Source organism: Setaria italica, chromosome V (assembly GCF_000263155.2).
Source record: "Setaria italica strain Yugu1 chromosome V, Setaria_italica_v2.0, whole genome shotgun sequence".
NCBI lineage: Eukaryota > Viridiplantae > Streptophyta > Magnoliopsida > Poales > Poaceae > Setaria > Setaria italica.
The window spans coordinates 42,917,868-42,935,422 of NC_028454.1; the positions used below are offsets into that span (position 1 = coordinate 42,917,868).

General features: G+C 43.6%; 2 protein-coding genes across 2 annotated transcripts; one reads left to right on the forward strand and one right to left on the reverse strand.

Annotated features, from left to right (window-relative positions):
* Positions 1–10,577: 10,577 nt before the first annotated feature.
* LOC111257362 lies at positions 10,578–11,222 on the forward strand. Its single transcript, XM_022826740.1, has 2 exons — positions 10,578–10,749; positions 10,852–11,222. Exons 1-2 carry the CDS (start codon positions 10,578–10,580, stop codon positions 11,220–11,222), a joined length of 543 nt encoding a protein of 180 aa, XP_022682475.1.
* A 2,726-nt stretch (positions 11,223–13,948) lies between these two features.
* LOC101761644 (protein CLMP1) lies at positions 13,949–17,347 on the reverse strand. Its single transcript, XM_004970744.3, has one exon. The coding sequence runs from the start codon at positions 16,570–16,572 to the stop codon at positions 14,230–14,232; it is 2,343 nt and encodes a 780-aa protein (XP_004970801.1). The 5' UTR covers positions 16,573–17,347; the 3' UTR covers positions 13,949–14,229.
* Between the last annotated feature and the right edge of the window lie 208 nt (positions 17,348–17,555).

The following is a 17,555-nucleotide window of genomic DNA, read 5'->3' on the forward strand; positions in this document are numbered from 1 at the left end:
CCCCCTAATTTGCAACCGAATTGACTACCACTATTACTTAAAATTAATTTTAAGTAACCCTTTAAATTTTGCATCTATATTACCCACACATGCTATTATTAAAAATAACATGAGGTAACCCTACATTTTTTTTCCATTAGAGACTCCACATTAGTTCCCACGAGACAAGCTAGAAAAAAGAGAGAAATTCTCATAAAAATTAAAAACATCAAACACCAATCATGTAAACTCTAATAATCATAGCCATTGATCTATTATATTTTCTAAAAGGTTACCTGCCACTATCATTGTAAAAATATTAAAAAATAAGCTCTAAACCTATATCTAAATTACCGAGCTCAGCTATTATAAAAAATAATATAAAGTAACCTCATAATCTTCATCCAATTTACTAATACACATCATTATAAAGTATAACTTAAAATGTCATTCTAAAATTTTATCTATGTTACCCACTATTAAAAATAACCTAAAGTAAACACCTAAATCTTAATCTAATTATCTTCATGTGCATCATACAGAAATGTCAAAAAGTAAATTAATATATGATTCTAAATTACCTATTTATGTCATTGTTAATATAAAAATACTAAGTTAAAGTATATACACATGATGAGTGCCACCATTTAGACCATGTGAGAAATTGATGAAAAATATTGATTTGTATGCTAAACATAATGTATGAAGGATTGGAGGTGTGATACAAAATAGAAAAAGTATGAATATGGATGAAAAAGTACATAGAGTAATTATTGATTAAAAAGCAATCACAACTGTACAAAGATAGGTATATATTTATATAATTATTATGTTGAAGTATTGGAAAAATAAGAGAGTAGTAGGTAAACAATTTTGATTATTAGCTAAGAATTTAATTTTTAAATAACTTTTATATACAATAGCTTCTAAAAATATTAGCGTGTGCGGGAGTACGGGTTGACAGACTAATATATCCAAACAAACTTTAGCACGTTGCCTAGGCTCGTCGGAGTCGGGGTCGACGGAGGCAGGGCGCCGTAACAGCGATGCCACCCTGTCGCCGGACACGCTGCCTCCGGTCCGGTTCGGTCCGGTCCGGCGCACGGGGCTCCATGCCTCCATGGAGACGGAGGTTTTTAACCGACCCACCTGCGCGCTCTGCGCCCTGCAGGGCCTGTCAGGTTGCTGCCCTGTCCTCCTTTCTTCAACCCGCTGTGTGGTGGCACTGCCACAGCAAGCATTGTAGAGGGCTAGAGGCCTGATGGATGACGGGTTCCGGTCACCTCAACGCGTAGTACTCCAGTGGTAAGTGCTGTGTACCGGCTACAGTTCGCTCCTGTCGTGGACTTCGGCCTTTCTCCCTCTTTCTCAAGGCTGGGATGTCGTCTACTCGTCTGGTAATGCTTGAGCCATGTTTGAATCAATCTCTTTTTATTTTTTGGTCGTTCTGGGAACAAGCTGAACTTGGCGGTACTGAGGGGAATATTCGCCTCAAATCCGCCTGGATCGATAAAAAGATCGGCACCGAATTCTCTTATTACCATGCACATGCTTAGTTTGACGTCTAGGTAATGTTTTGCGCTCCTCGCAGGTAGATCGATAAGGTCTAATCCCTCTCATCTCGCAGGAGTTTTTTTAGCTATTCATAACTGATGGATCATCATTGTCCACTTATGATGTGACAAACACAATTGACCCTGGATCTGGACGTGGTCGTAAGAGGTCAAGAATAGAGTTTGGCCAGCCTTATTTGGCAATAGAAGACAGTTGTTAGCGCGGAGCATGGTATATATCTTTTCTTTTCATCTCAGATTACTTTTGGTTTTTGCCTGCTCATCATTTCAGTTTCAAACTTGCAGTTCATGAAGAAAATGAAAATGTTGATCCGACAGAACTTAAAAAAGCAAAAGAGAAGAGATAAATATGCCAGTTTGCTAGAGGAGGAAAAGGAGAAGATGCGTGCAAAGGTCAGGGAAGGTTACTATCGTAGGAAGGCTAAAAGCAAAACAATCAAGCCACCACAATACTTAGAAGGTACACCATTATCCTTGAACACCACGTCATTTTGTGACAGAACCAACAAAATCGGATCAGGTCCATGTAATGGACCTCAGTTTCCAAGCGCAGTCACAGGGTCACCACCATGTTTGTCTCGTAGAGGTATTATTTTTTTAAATATGATATTTCAAATAGCTTTCAAATGCTACAGACATGATATTTTGACATTACTTGTATGCACAGAATTACTTAAAGAGCTTGGCCAAGATGATGGTGGGAACAAATGGCTACATAGAAACCATACTTACAGAAGGGTTCATATGTCAGGGTCTGTACATGTGTTCGATCAATCCTTAACTGGAGATCTACATTTGTCATTATCATTACAAGGTTATACTATCTAAGATGCCTTTATTTGTTGTGCTATCTTTGTTTTGTGTATTTCACCATTTATATATATGGCTTCAACTAACTTTCAATCCAGTAGATGTTCAAGAGATGACAACTCCAGAGGAACGTAAGAGGCTTAGAGAAAAGGAGCGATATGCTAAAATGTCTTCCATGACAAAACAAGATAAAATTTCAAAAAAAGATGAGGCTTGATTACAAAAGAAAACAAGAACACAAGGTGCATTTCTTTAATCCTGATTTGATAAATTCTATATAGGGAGTATTTATTGCTTTCGTGTATGCAACTTTGCCTTCACACGCCCCTGTGTTTGGAACCGCGCAATCTGCAGTAACGGAAGCAAGCGTTGTTCATAGGACTAGAGGTTCTACCAATGGTCGGTATTTTGATTGCAAATATTATGCAATCAAAGAATCATATTTGTCATTGATGCTGACAATATGTTGTTGCTGTAGTCATGAAATAATAGTGGTCCTGAAAATGTTGAGCAGTTTGGATCAGAAATTTGGGAGCCAGATGACATGGAAATAGTGTTGGAAGGTAAACTTTTTTCTATCACTGAGTCTGTATCATTGATTACGAGCTTATTGGACCATCAATAAAATATTTTTATTCGTGCAATAGGAAGACTTGGATTGCTTGGAGCCTGATGATGTTGTACCGGACAATTATGAAGACGATGAAGTAAGGGTGTTTCATGAGAGAGGTAGATTCAGTTAAATATTGTTATTCACTTTAACATCTGTATAGTGTGCAGTGTATATTACTATTTACCCCATTTATGATTTTTTTGGTGAAACATCTGATCACACGCTATTTGGTGAATCTGTATTATCAGCAACAAGTATTATAATAAGGAATCCTTGCATGCTTTCATTTATTCTATTGAGTCTTTAATATTAGTGAATATTGCACTTGTTCATTCCAGCCGGTGTTAATAAGGAGGTGTCTATAGACGAACTGCAGAAGGAGAAAGAGAATCAAAAGTTAAGGAATAGATATTCTAGGATGACAAAGGATCAGAAAGACGATGACAGAGGATCAAAGGCCGAGAAGAAATCAAAATCCCGAGAAAATTACCATCGTAAGAATGGCAACGATCCTGCAACCAACATGACTCTACAAAGACAATGTACAACCATGTTTATTAAATTCTTCAGTGAAGAAAATAAATTAGTTTGAGTAGGCTATTGGGTCTATGCTTATATTTTTGTGGTTGCTGCAGGTGCGTTCGAGATCATGCCTTCTGGGTTGACTAGTACCGGTGGTTCGTAGAAACTAAATATAAATGAAATAAATTCTGTTAAATAAGCTATTGAGGCTCTACTCATATTTTTTTTCCTTGTTGCAGGTGTTGTGTTCGAGTCACCTCCAGTCAGAACCATATGGTCTGGGTTGACTGGTATAGGTGGTTCGTCTCGGATTGCTGGGATAAACACTACTCCCGTCACAGGTTTTTTTTATCTTTGCAGCTTCGTAAATTATATGTGTATGTTTTTTCTTGGTTTTAATGCATCTGTGTACTATATGTATACAGTTGGTGTTGAGGAGGTGTCTCAAATAGAGCTAAAGAGGGATGGAGAGAGTAAGAGATAAGCAAACCTGTCAGGCTTGGTAAGAGAAGAGAAGATATTAAAAAATAATGAGGGTTGGAGATGCAAGAACATGTCTAATGAAGGTACACCACGTATAATGACATTATTAATGGGGCTGTGCTGATTATAATGCTTTCATATATGCAGCTTTGGCTTCTCAAGCTCCAGTGTTTGGATCCGTGCAGTCTGTCGCAGCAGAAGTATTAACACATTCTAAAACAAGATGGGTTATCAATGGTTGGCTTTTCCACTTGTAATTAATAAGTTTTTATGACACTTTATGTGACTGTCACACTAACAAAATAATATTGATTCAATCAGGGATGAATAGTGGTTCAAACAACTTAGAGCAAGTGGATCCTGGAATTTGGGAACCAGAAGATCCAACGGTTGCTTTGGAAGGTAAAGTTTCCGGGTGAAGGAGATAGTTTTTGTTGTAGGAAGGGGAAGGTGAATATATATATTCCAGATGTCCCCATTGAGCTTCGTCGCTTGTTCACAAGCTAGGCAGACAAGGATGCACTGTATTTTAGAAAGAATATTCGATATTTCAACTCACACTTCTCATTCACTAGCTTTGGCGCCTCTGTCGATCGTCATCTCGCCACTGCTGCTGGTATTGTTTTGCAAGCTACAATAATAATTGAAACACCTTTAGTTTGACTCGTACCTCAAAGTTTCATTCTTTTCGCAGGTATGGGTGTTTATACTTTCAAGGTACATGGTCAGATATATCACAAGCTAGATCAATTAAAGCCCAGTGCGAAGGGTCCAAGGCATATGCAGCTGTATTTTTATGATACGGATGATACTATGGCACACAGAGCACGGAGGTCTCCTCATCTTGATGCCAATTTGATTAGAACCGTTTTGGATATACAGATACAGAATAACAATCCATATGTCCATACATTCCGACATCTAGGTCAGGTGCCAAACCTTGATGAATACAAGATTGAATTGAATACGAGCATTTTCGTGGACCAGAGGAGATTTAATTCACCAGCAATGGATCAGGTGGCCACCATTTGGCAGGATGGATCAGACGAGCAGCATAAATTTCAAAGGAGTATAATGGTACATGCAAACTCAGGTCATGCACAATTTATAAAAGCATACCATGTCTGCTATGATCCGTTGGCTTAACCTCTTTTTATCCTGGAGGAGAAACCGGTTGGGAGGATAAAAAGATATTGTTGGAAGAAATACCGGTGGTGCGTTTTCCAAGGAAAAGGAGAAAGTACACTAAGTGTAACAAGCTAGGTATGTGCAAGCTCACTATGCAATTATGATATCTACCGGCTGTAACGTGATTTATTTATTGCATTTTTCTTGCAGATACAAATGGTGGATTGCTGAAAGATAAGGGTCAATCTTCATGTACAAGAGTTGAAACTACACAAGTTGATAGATATAAAAGAATGCCATCTAGAATTGTTGGTGGTGGTGCCGAAAAAGGTTCCGTTTTAAATTTGTTGAGTTAGATTTATCATGCTCACAATTTTTATAACATACATGTATCTAATCACAAGTGATTGATACAGATAATTATGGAGAGATTGATACAGATACATGCAAAAAATCACAAGAAGAGATTGATGGAGAGAATGATGGTGGCTATAGGGACAGTGACGACGATGATGGAGGTGTGTGTATATGTTTTTACATTGTATTTTTTGCTATAATTTTATCAAATGTGTCATTTTAAATGATATATGTGTTTTAACTTTTTTTTTGCAAATGTCATACGTGTATAGGTAACTCAGGGTCACGACTGCATGTGAGTGCGCAGGAGTATTACTGTTATATCATGCAAATACGTGATGGGGTGTTTAACATATTTGTCTATGGAGGACATCTATTCCAACAGTGGATTGTTGATATCTATATAAAGATTGGATCCATGAGCTTGGATTGGTACTCTAATCCAGACCACCAGAAGATTATACGGGTGGATCTGTATCAGGTTTGAAAAACCATTTATCATTGTTAATGTGCTTTCTATCAATGCATTTGAATTTACATTAGGGTTGTATCCATTATCAATGTTTCTTACATTAATTAATTAATTAATTTAAAACAGGGCATCCTTGACACCCTTGCTTTTGGAGAGGTGGATGCTTTAAAGGCTGGTAAATGAATTGTGTTGACTAAGAATTTTCCTGGAAGTGACCGCGATGTCCGCGATGTCCGTGCAAGGTTCATGGATGCAATGGCCTTAGTTGTAGGCTATGGTCGCCCGGATTACTTTGTGACAATGACTTGCAATCCTTACTGGCCAGAGATTATGGAAAAGTTGTTGCCAGGACAAACACCACAAGACAGACCTGATATTGTTGCAAGGGTGTATCATGCGAAACTACTTGACCTTCATGATTTCTTGATCAATAAGGGACACTTTGGAAAGGTGGCTGCTTGGGCACATGTCACTGAGTTTCGGAAGAGGGGTTTGCCGCATGAGCATTTTTTTTGCTAATTATGGACAAGAGTGCTAAGCTGAGCGGGCCTAATGATTTTGATAAGAATATATCAGCGGAGCTTCCTAATGAATAGAAATATCCAGTCATCCATCGACTTGTCTGCACACACATGATGCATGGCTCTTGTGGAACTCTCAACCCGCATTGTGCATGCATGGTGGATGGCCAATGTCGTTTCAATTATCCACGCCAGTTTTGTGATGCCACTCAACAAGGAAAGGATGCATATCCTGTTTATAGAAGGCATCAAGATGGATAGAAGGTTTTTATCAGGAAAAGGTGGATGGCCGGTGTCGTTTTCCAACGTACTTTGTCACCCCCTGTTTTGTAAATGCAGGTGCATATGCCCGGTATGCACATGGGTCCATTCAATGAGACCAACAACCTTGAAGAAGTAGCGCAGCGTTCACAGTCACAACGGTCAATGCTTACAGAGTATTTCATGATGAACAGAGAAGATCCTAATGCACCCAAGTTTAGGTGTCCAGGGAGTTTCCATAGCATTTTAGGTGGATCAAATCTGAAAAACACTGGAAACCTAGGAAGAATAAACGCTTTCAGATTGGAAGGCTTGTTTATGCACACCCCGCGGAAGGTGATAAGTACTACCTACGAGTTCTCCTAAACCATGTTAGAGGAGCAACTTCATTTGCTGCACTTCGCACTGTGCGTGGTATGCTAAGTTCAACTTTCAGAAAACCTTGTGAGGTGCTAGACCTTGTGGAGTCTGATAAGTCTCTGGATGATGCACTGACTGAAGCTATGTCATTTAAAATGCCTTGTGCTTTGAGAAGATTGTTTGCCACTTTATCGTATTTTGTGAGTACAACAATATCCGTGGACTTTGGGACAAGCACTTCGAATCTATGGCTGAAGACTATTGTCGAACTCATGGGAGTTCCAGATTGGTTCTTCAACTCGTGCTTAGAGACATAGCGGATATCGTCCGTTCGATCGGCAAGGACATAAAGAGCTATGGTTCCTGAGCTTGATGAGTCAGGTTAGATTGTTTGGCATTATTTGGATATTCGTGTTGATTTTTATTTATACTTGATGATGCCATTAGAGTTCGAAGGATGAGTGCATGGAAATAATTTATAAAGTTTAAGATATTGTTTGTGTTTTTAATCGTGGTAACTATATTAGCATTGTGCGCATTCTGTGTGTCACTTTAGTTTTCTTTTAGATATGATAAGGTTTACTTTCATATAAATAATGCACAATTTTCGTAGTTTCATAAGCACGTAGTATAAATTGTTTGTTGTCTTTAATCGCACGCGGTTAGCTCTATATGTAGTGGTCCTAATAAAAAAACTAAGTGACATATTTTTGTTGTCTTTTTTTTAAAATTTATTATTTCAAACTGAACCCTTTCTGTTGTCTTGCTGAAACTGTAGCATCTTACACGAGGTGTGGATCTGGTAGCCGTTGATATTGTATAATAGATGAGTGGATCTTCATAGTGCTATGGCTATGGTGAGTTATTAGATGGTTGCCTTGATAAGAAATTAGTATTACAACGTTCAAACAGATTTGCACACCTGAACTTGTAAAGTGATATGTAGATAAAACACCGTGTGTCCTACCTAATAGACACGCTAACTTTTTCCGTTATTGCTCGTATATACTTTGTAAACATTATATAGTTGCACCACACGTTACTGATTGCGTTAGGACGTGATGCATTGTATATTAACGATACCATTTACCGTTGAAATTTCAAACTATATGTGCATTCCATCTAAAAACAATGTATGTAATTTTTACTTGTTTGTTAGTTACATTTATCTCCATATAACCATTTCTTAATATTTTCTTTGGCAAATAACAACAAATGACAAGTCAAGAGACTACTATAGAGAGCTGATAGAGGAAAGAAAAATTGGTTTCAAAGAAGAGGATCCGGAAATTATAGACACGTTGAATGCAGAACGGAGGGTTGGTTTCAATGAAATATTAGATCACGTGGTTACTAACCGAGGCAAGGTATTCTTTGTTGATAGTCCTGGTGGAACCGGCAAGACATACTTGTATAGGGCATTGCTTGCTAAGGGCAGTCCCAATGGGACATTGATGATAGTTTCTATCCCTTTTAATTGTCATGCCAACTAAGCAATTTATTGATGTGGCAGTAGATTTATTATGGAGAGAGAGAGAAACCATTTCCTGGAGAGGAAACCAAGTCCTCACGCACACCGATAGGCTAAGGAACCAGCGAATATGCATTGGGGAGACCCAAGTTGTTGGGGGGAAATATTAACGACCCCTTAAAGCCCATTAAAATAACGATCATAAAGGCCCAGGCCCACCTGAGGTAATAAAGATTGCCATCGGCCCAACATGAGAGGGGAGAGCCCCGCTCCGCCTCGTCCACCCAGTGCCTCGGGGTTGGACGCTCCCGATCCCTTGATGACCAAACTCCGCCTCGCCCGACCCAGGGGCCTAGGGTCGGGAGCACCCGACCCCCCGCCGCAAGACTCTGCCTCGCCCGACCCAGGGGCCTAGGGTCGGGAGCACCCGAACCCCCGCCGCAAGACTCCGCCTCGCCCGACCTAGGGCGCAGGGGGTCGGACTCATCCGATCCCGCAAGACAAATATCCGCCTCGGGCGCAAAATGGAAGATCAGGGCGCGGATCTCGTGGGTCCCCCTGTTGACCTTGCCATAAATGCGCCGTGGCTCTGGCGCGCAGAAAGGCGCCCGCGCCCCCGACGCGACCCGCCACAAGTACCCATGCGCGACCGTGCGATGCAGGCTACAGTGGTCGTGGCTCCCTCCGATTCACTACAGGGCACTCATGGCCTACGCCGCCCGGCACAGGAGGAAGTCTCGCCCGTCCTCGCGCCCTGCGCATCCGGCGACAGGGACGCAACGTCCGCGTCCCACGGGCCATCAGCGAGATAGCGGGATCAGCCGCCTCCCCTAACGGGCACAAATGCCACGACCGAACACCATCATCGTGCCTGGCGACGACATTTACCAAGGAGAGGATCGACAGGATCCGAAGGCAGCCGCCCTCTTTCGGTGGACGCGCTGACAGGAGCCGAAGGCTGGGAGGAGGCCGGCGACCCGGGAACTTGGTCTCTCTCCTTATGTTGTATTTTACTTAACTTAGATTATCTCTTTTACTTCTCCTCATACCCAGTCTCGCTTGTAACCCCGGTGGCCTCCTTGCGCTATAAAAGGAGAACCGGGGACCCTGAGACAGGGGACTCTCTCAAGCCAACAGAACACACACACTCCCCTTTAGAGCATCAGTGCACACCCAAGGGACTTGGGATCAGCTCCCTCTCTCGCCCTCCTGTAACCCCTACTACAGACCCCGCGTGGGCAACACGAGCAGCTCCCGATACTGGACGTAGGGCTCTTCCTTGCCCGAACCAGTCTAAACCCCGTGTCTCCCACGCCACCATCCGAAGCCTTACGCGCATAAAAGAAATTTACTAGTCTTAGTCTTGATCCGCTGATCTTGACAACGACACAAGTAGTTTCTTCTTGCTTACCGCCGGATCCTTTGCGCTTGCACCGCTGCTACCCGTCACTCGAGCTCCTTTACATGATGCATAGAGGATCTGGTACTAGAAGGGAGAATGATTGATTGGATTTTGGTTTAGACTATAGATAAAAAAATACATTGTGAATGATGATTTCTTGATACAATATCCTAGACTATGGAAACTACAATGGTTTCTCCCATTGGGAGTGCCCTAAGGTGCGCTCCATGGATCTTATTGCAATTGCTACCGCGACATCTGGTATGGCAGCCTCTATCATGCCAGGTGGTCATACTGCACACTCTAGGTTCAAAATCCCCATCAAACTCGGTGATAATTCTGTATGCAACTTTACGAAACAAAGTGGTACAGCTGCATTGTTGCATATAGCTTCTTTGATTATATGGGATGAAGTTGCCATGACTCGAAGACAAGTAGTCGAGACGCTTGATAGATCATCGCAAGATATAATGGGTTGTACTGAACCTTGTTATGGTGTTTGGAGGAGACTTTAGACAGGTTCTTCCTGTTGTACCTCGCGGGATAAGAGCCCAGATCACTGATGCGACACTGCAGCGCTCATATATATGGGACAAGGTATGGATGATATGACTGCATCAGAACATGAGAGCACAAAGTGATAGTTGGTACTCTAATTTTCTGCTAAGGATTGGCAATGGGATTGAAGAAACATACACCAATGATTATGTACAGCTCTCCGATGACATTGCCATTGAGTACAACTCTGATAAGTCAATTGACATACTCATCGAGCACGTGTTCCCGGATCTTAAAGGTAATCGTAACTCAACGTAATATATGCGTGAGCGTGCAATTCTTTCCACGAGGAATGAGCATGTTGATGGGTTTAATGCTAGGATGATCGACATGTTTTCAGGTAAAGAAAAGGTGTACTATAACTCGATTGACGATAACACCAACAACAACTACCCTCTTGATTTTCTTAACTCGATTATTCTGAACGGGTTACCTCCTCGTGAGCTCAAGGTCAAGAAAAATTATCCCGTCATACTGCTTCAAAATCTTGATCCTCATAATGGACTTTATAATGGTACTCGATTGGTGGTGAGGGGGTTCGAAGACAACGCAATTGATGCTGAGATTGTTAATGGCCAACATGCTGGGAATAGAGTTTTTCTACTAAGGATACCTGTGTCCCCTTCAGAGGATATTACACTTTCATTCAAGTTCAAAAGAAAGCAGTTCCCAATCAGGCTAAGTTTTGCAATGACCATTAATAAGACTTAGGGGCAAACTATACCGAATGTTGGCATATACCTCCCTAAACCTGTGTTCTCTCACGGTCAGCTATATGTTGCGTTGTCTAGAGGTGTTTCCCGAAAGACTACATGGGTATTGGCTAAGCCAACAATGATGTTGACCCTAATGGAAAAGAACTAAGAACATTGTTTGTTTATAGGGATGTATTGGAAGCATAAAAAAATGTGAGTTTACTGCGCTCTACCTAAGCAATGGTGTTTTATTTTTTGGTGTACTGGTCCATCAAAGGTTAAATAAATGAACAATTTTCTTCTTTGATTATCAGATGTATAATAATGACAACTCTAATATTAAGTAAATATTCTCTATGGAAATCTCTTATTGTCGGACGTTACTTGGATGCATCTGCTTATTGTAGTTAAAATATGCCATTTTTTATCATATTAAAGCCCCACCTCTGCAATTATATCTTGACCCTAATAGCTTTTACCACTCAAATCTATCTATGAAATATAGAATCTTTAGAAATTCAATTGTCGCTTGAACTAATTAGTTGTTCTAACTAAACTGTGAATAACTCGATTAAGTTGTCATGTGCTGGAAAACGTAGCTTGCTGTCTAATTTATTTTATTTTTGGTGCGTGCAGAACAAGAAGCAGTCCACATTGTCGCAAGAGCGGCTCTCTACCTTGATAACCATGCAGGTATCTTCGAATCAGTCTATATTTATTCAAGATCATTGGTTACGTCCAATCTTAGATTGCTAAGATCAAGAACGCCATGTCTACTGGTGGAGAGCTGGATATTGAGTCTTGTTAATTTAGGATCCAAGGTTGAAGCGGAGTAAAACAGTTTTACATGAAACAAATGGGATTTTCTTAATAGTTAGTGTTAGTTACCGTTTTTTTTGAAGCAAAGGGTGTGTTTTAAGTTTTTGTCTGATGCAAAATTGTTAATATAAAATTCTTATTTATTATTTTTTTAAACATGTGCGTGCCACACGTGCACTCTACTAGTATATGTATAAATATCACTGGAAACCAGTCCCAATATCCAATCTGGCTTCAACTGGCCAACTATGCCTACACATTTAAATGCTAAAATACTTACTCTAGTTGATTCTTGTAGAGCTTGTGCACATTGGTCAAGATCATCTTTCGCAGCAACTATCAGGCAAGGAACTTCCTAGCCAGTATTTTCTCCATGTGTAACCACCTGCACAAGCAGGTCTCTTGCTCTTTGCCAAGAATATTCACAGCTGCCAACACAACAGATTCCGAGTCAGAATATTTAGTAATATAAGCACGGAAAGTAAATTTATGTCGATCAAGGTCATAGGCTCGAAAAGAAGATATAGCAGTATAAACAAGAGTTACTTGTCCAACTTTTGAAAGCTCTTAAAGGAAGACTGAAGACCAGAAGATTTGTTAGCACCACTTTGATTTCTTTCAGGCAGTCAAGAACCACCCTGCATGCCAGTTGGATGATAAACTGCATGGTACAGGATTCTGGCCAGCCATGGCCTAGCCTAGGCCACTCTCAACATCAACTACACACCCACTTGTGATTGTACATACCTTTCCCCAACAAATCTCCCTTGTCAAGAAATAGCAAAGTACCAAAATAAGATCTGAATATAGGACAGCGCATCAAAGTTTCAGGTTTTTTTTTACGAAATCAATAACCACACCAATATAAACATGCATCAACTAAATCCCACCCATCATTCGGAGGGCGATTTCAGAGGGAGACAAGCAACCAAAGAGCTTCACATGTGCAAATCACGCCAAATTCTTCCCAACACATAGCATTGAAATAATCAGAAGGGGAATACAAATTCTTGAAAACAAAGAATCAGGCTTCCCGTCTGTGGCTAGTAAGCCAATGACCACCAAAGCTCCTACCGGTGACAACTACAACATCACCTCTCACTGAAGCTAATGATGAGCTGCAAAATGACCTGACAGACTGGCACTCAAAGTTCCAAACCTGCTCTCGAAACGGAAAAAGGGGAGAAAGAAGCAAAACCTAAACCCAGAGCACGAATCTTGAAACAAATCCATGGGCCACAAAGGTGCATGTTTGGCATGAAGAAACATTCGACAGTCATGCAAATTTTTCATTTTTTTAATACAAGAGGCACAATCATGCCTCCCGAAACAAACCAGCAAATAAATGGCACCAGTTATGGTAGAAAACTAAGGATAGACTACTGGGGATTTACAACTGGCAACTCATGTCTACCAGTAATAGTGTAACTGAATAGTGAAATGTGAAGAGACAAATCGAATAGCAGAACATAGTTAAAATTTGTATAGCTTTCACTATCGCGCAGCACGATCTAGCTGAATATCCATTAGCTTGAACAAAGTAAAACGATAGTTAAATGGTCGCTGAACAGAGTTAGTAACTTGTTTGGAAGTCATCTGCACAACAGAGTTCAGTACATGCATAATACTGCCTAAAGAACACCATGTTATAGCTCTCGTACTGGAAGTGATTATTTTCAATATCATGATGGTATGATGCACTTAAGTCAATCCAGGAAGCCATATCTGAGGCAGTTGCCGGTGCAAAAACGGCAAAATAAATGCACGCAGAAACTAAAATATAAATTACCAAGCATGTCAAATTCGGGATCCATGACTTCACAAAATAAATGAATCAAGGGTAACATTCGGTGTCTACTATGAAATACTAAAGCAACAACAGAATCGCACAACATAAAGTATGAGTCCAAAACAATACTGAGCTAGGAAACAATGTAGACACTTGATCTAACAGGGGGAAAAAAGCTAACTCACATCACATACATCTAATGTGTATGTAGAATAATTTATTAAACAACTCAAGACGTGTTTAGCAAACTATCAAGATTTTATGAAGTGATTCTGCACCAGTTGCACAGATCACAAAATTCAGTGAGCTTAAAGTTTCATCTAGATGTCACGGCCGAGGACCATGAACAAACAAAGCCTATCAAGAAATTCAATATGATACACATTGATGTCATTTAGCTTAAAACCATGAGTACTTAGCTCTCAACCACACACTTATCCTCAATATTGTCATTTGTTTGGGCAATTTCCATGCCTGAAGTCATGACTTTCTTCTCTTCACACTCAGAGACTGCATTAGAGAAGTGATTCTTCAACACTGTCGAAATATCTGATTCTGAAGCTCCAGCCAATTTAAACCTTTCAACAGACGCGTCAAGATTTTTCTTCCAATCACCGACACTGAGCTTAAACTCCACTTGAGAGCGCTCGAAAAGCATATTACCCCAGAAGAGGTGAATTTGTTGCCTCATTACTGCTGCCTGCTCAGCTGCCTCTTCTGGTGTCAACTCCAGTTGACCATCTGCACTGTGTTGCTTCCTCTTTTTCCTCAGTATCTCATCCTTTTCACCTGCACCTGGTTCTTTTAACTCTGCCATTCTCTGTTCTTCTACCTTTTCCCACATCTCTGTTGCAGCCCTCATGTTCTGCTCAGCACTATCAAAAAGCTTGAATGTCTCTGAAGAATCCCAGGTGGATAGGTCAACCTTGTCTGCCAATGCAAATGACCAATGAAGCTTTGCGGTCTCGAAGTGTTGCTGGCCTAAAGCAAGAAGCCCTTCATAGAAGTCTGGCTTGATTTTGAGGGCCTCCTCGTACTTGTGCCCTGCAAGAGCATACCTCTCTCTCACCCAATCATAAGCTGTGCGGAGCTGAGCAGCCATGACTTCCTTTGGAGCAGATTCGTCGAGAGGGATGCGCTTCCTTGCTGCACACATGTGCACATTTCCCCAATTGAATAAGGCCAAGGCGGCAACCTCCTGAAATTTAGAAGCAGCCATCTCAAAAAGGGCCTGAGCCTCCTCGCTTGTCACAGTTTCCTCAAGAGCCTCGGAACACAGCTCCATTCCCAGCTCATGCAGGTCCAGATGTGCATCTGCATCAATCCCAACCTGGTTCCGGAATAGTTCTGCAAACTGAAGCAACCAATCATCGATCTCAGCTTCCTTGCACTCAGCATGGCCACAATCCTTCTTCCCAGTCTCCATCCTCTGTTCAGCAACTCTGTTCTCCGCATCTTGCTTTGTGACCTCAGTGTCAGCTACCTCCGAAGAAGTATGTGAAGTACCATCTTCACCCTTGACCAACAGCTCCTCATCCTCCTCCAACTTCTCCTCTTCTGATGGCAAAGGTGGCTCCTGTTCTGGGCTCACTTCAACAAGGTGCAGCCTCAACCCCGGGAGCTTATTGTCCCCCTCCTTCCCATTTTCTATAACCTCATGACCAACTTTATCCACAAATGATTCAGCTAACCGGAGTTCTTCCGTGGATGTGATGGTAACTAAATCACCATCAGCATCCTTATATTTAATCAACACTGCCTTGGATGATGGGAACCTCTTCGCCACGAATTCTCGGAGTGTCCGGAAGCTGCATTTCTCTGGGATCTGCCCAAGCCTAATGTCGTGGTCATACACCAACTTGAGAGGCCTCCATCTCGTCACAACCTTTCTGTCTATAAGGGGTGCGGCTGTTGCCAGTAGCGAAGAGTTCACTGGCAGTGTCTGTGTGGCCTTCCGGGAGCTATCAGCAGCCGAAGGCTTGGCTGAAGATGGCGGAGAATTGGAGAACGGTACCAGCTTGGGCGACGGCGGTGGGTTAGATTTCGACATCATGTTGGGATTTGACAGCGAAGGAGTAGTAGGAGGGGCCTGTGCTGATTGTTTCTTGGGGAACGGACGGGAGGGGAGGGAAGGGCCAAGTCCGGCGACAACGGCGGAGGCGCCAAGGGCAGCGGGGGAGGGGCGGCTGGTGGGCTCGGGGGCGGAGGAGGCGGAGGCGACCGCGGACGCGTTGACACGGGAGCGGAGTCGGTGCGAGAGGTCGATGGCGTCGCGGTGGTCGGGGTCGAGAGCGAGGAGCGCGAGCGTGTCGGCGAGGGCGAGCTCGTGGCGGCCGAGCGCCTCGAGCGCGCGGGCGCGGCGGAGGAGCGCGCGCGGGAAGCGCGGCTCGGCCTGGAGCGCGAGGGAGCACTCCTGGGCGACGGCCTCGTGGTCGACGGGGCGGAGCTGGAGGAGGCAGGCGGCGCGGTTGCTGTGGAAGACGGCGCGGTCGGGGTGGCCGCGCGGGGCGAGGCGGAGCGCGAGCTCGTACTGGCGCAGCGCCCCGGCGTAGTCTCGCGACTGGAACAGGCGGTTCCCCTCCTCCTTGAGCTCGTGCGCGCGCCGCAGGAGGACGCCGGCGTCCACCACCTGGTGTGGCCCCGCGCCGTTCGCGGCGGGGGGCGTGGTCGGGGGCGGCGTTGCCTTTGGCTCGGCCGAGGCGGCCGCCGGCTTGGCGGCGGCGACCGGCTTCTTCTTTTTGGCGGCGGACTTGCCCATGGGGATAGGTCGAGGAAGAGCGAAGGTCCGGGGAATCCGAGCCTGAGTGACGATGTGCAGTGGTAGGAACAAACCCTGGCGATGTTCGGTAAGTGGGAAATAGAGGGTGGGATAGGAAGATGAGGGGTAGGATAGATTATACCCTATGTTTGGGTGGTGGGATAGGGAAATAAATGAGGATTGGGATAGGGAAACGAAGCATCCTTTTCCTAATGATCTAATCCCGACGGGAGGGGTGGGTTACCGTCCGGAAATAGGCCACGGCATCGGCGGACGCGGAGTGACGATAGTCGATAGGTGACACCATGGAGATGCGGCGTTACCGCAGCAGGTGCCCCCGCGCGCGTCGCTGGAGCCGCCGTCCCTCGCACGTATGGACTGCTGGAGCTGCTGCTCCCCTCACGCACCGGCGCGCAGGTGGCCAGAGCTGCTGGGACCTCAATCGATTCTGTAGTTCACGCGAGGCGGAACGGATGCCCGAGCTGCTGCTTGCCTCCCTTGGTAATGCAATTTCTCGATTTGGTCGGAGCTGCTTGGAGACGAGGGGAAGAATGCGGGATCCACAGAGCCGCCCTCGCGCCCTCCATCGGCTGCCGCTGCCGCTGCATGTGGTGGCCGGAGTCGCCGCGAGGTCGCTGCAGCGATGCGGGATCCTGGAGCCGCCACTCGACTTGCCACGCAGCCACCCGGAAACTCGAGCAGCACTGCACATCGAGCTGCTGGAGCCGTGCTCGCCTCGCACGCGCAAGCCGCTGGCTGGAGCCGTGCTTGCCTCGCGTGTGTGTTGAGCGGAGGGGATTGGAGATGAGGCTGGCTCGGTGAGTGCTTCTTTCTCTTGCTTTTTTTATTTGCCTCGTGGGGCCCACTTAACCCAAACCCATTTAAGCCAAACAACAGATTGGGTTTGGATTCTCATTTCCCTAATCCTAACCTAGCCCTCCATAATCCAGTACATTAGCTATCCAAATGCCACCTAAATGACA

What these genes read in the sequence shown, in the direction of transcription:
- LOC111257362 (XM_022826740.1), top strand. Translation starts at nt 10,578, where the DNA reads ATGAGAGCACAAAGTGATAGTTGGTACTCTAATTTTCTGCTAAGGATT. An exon ending in CGTGTTCCCGGATCTTAAAG is followed by an intron (nt 10,750 to 10,851) that starts GTAATCGTAACT and finishes ACATGTTTTCAG; the next exon opens with GTAAAGAAAAGGTGTACTAT.
- LOC101761644 (XM_004970744.3), bottom strand. Translation starts at nt 16,572, where the DNA reads ATGGGCAAGTCCGCCGCCAAAAAGAAGAAGCCGGTCGCCGCCGCCAAG.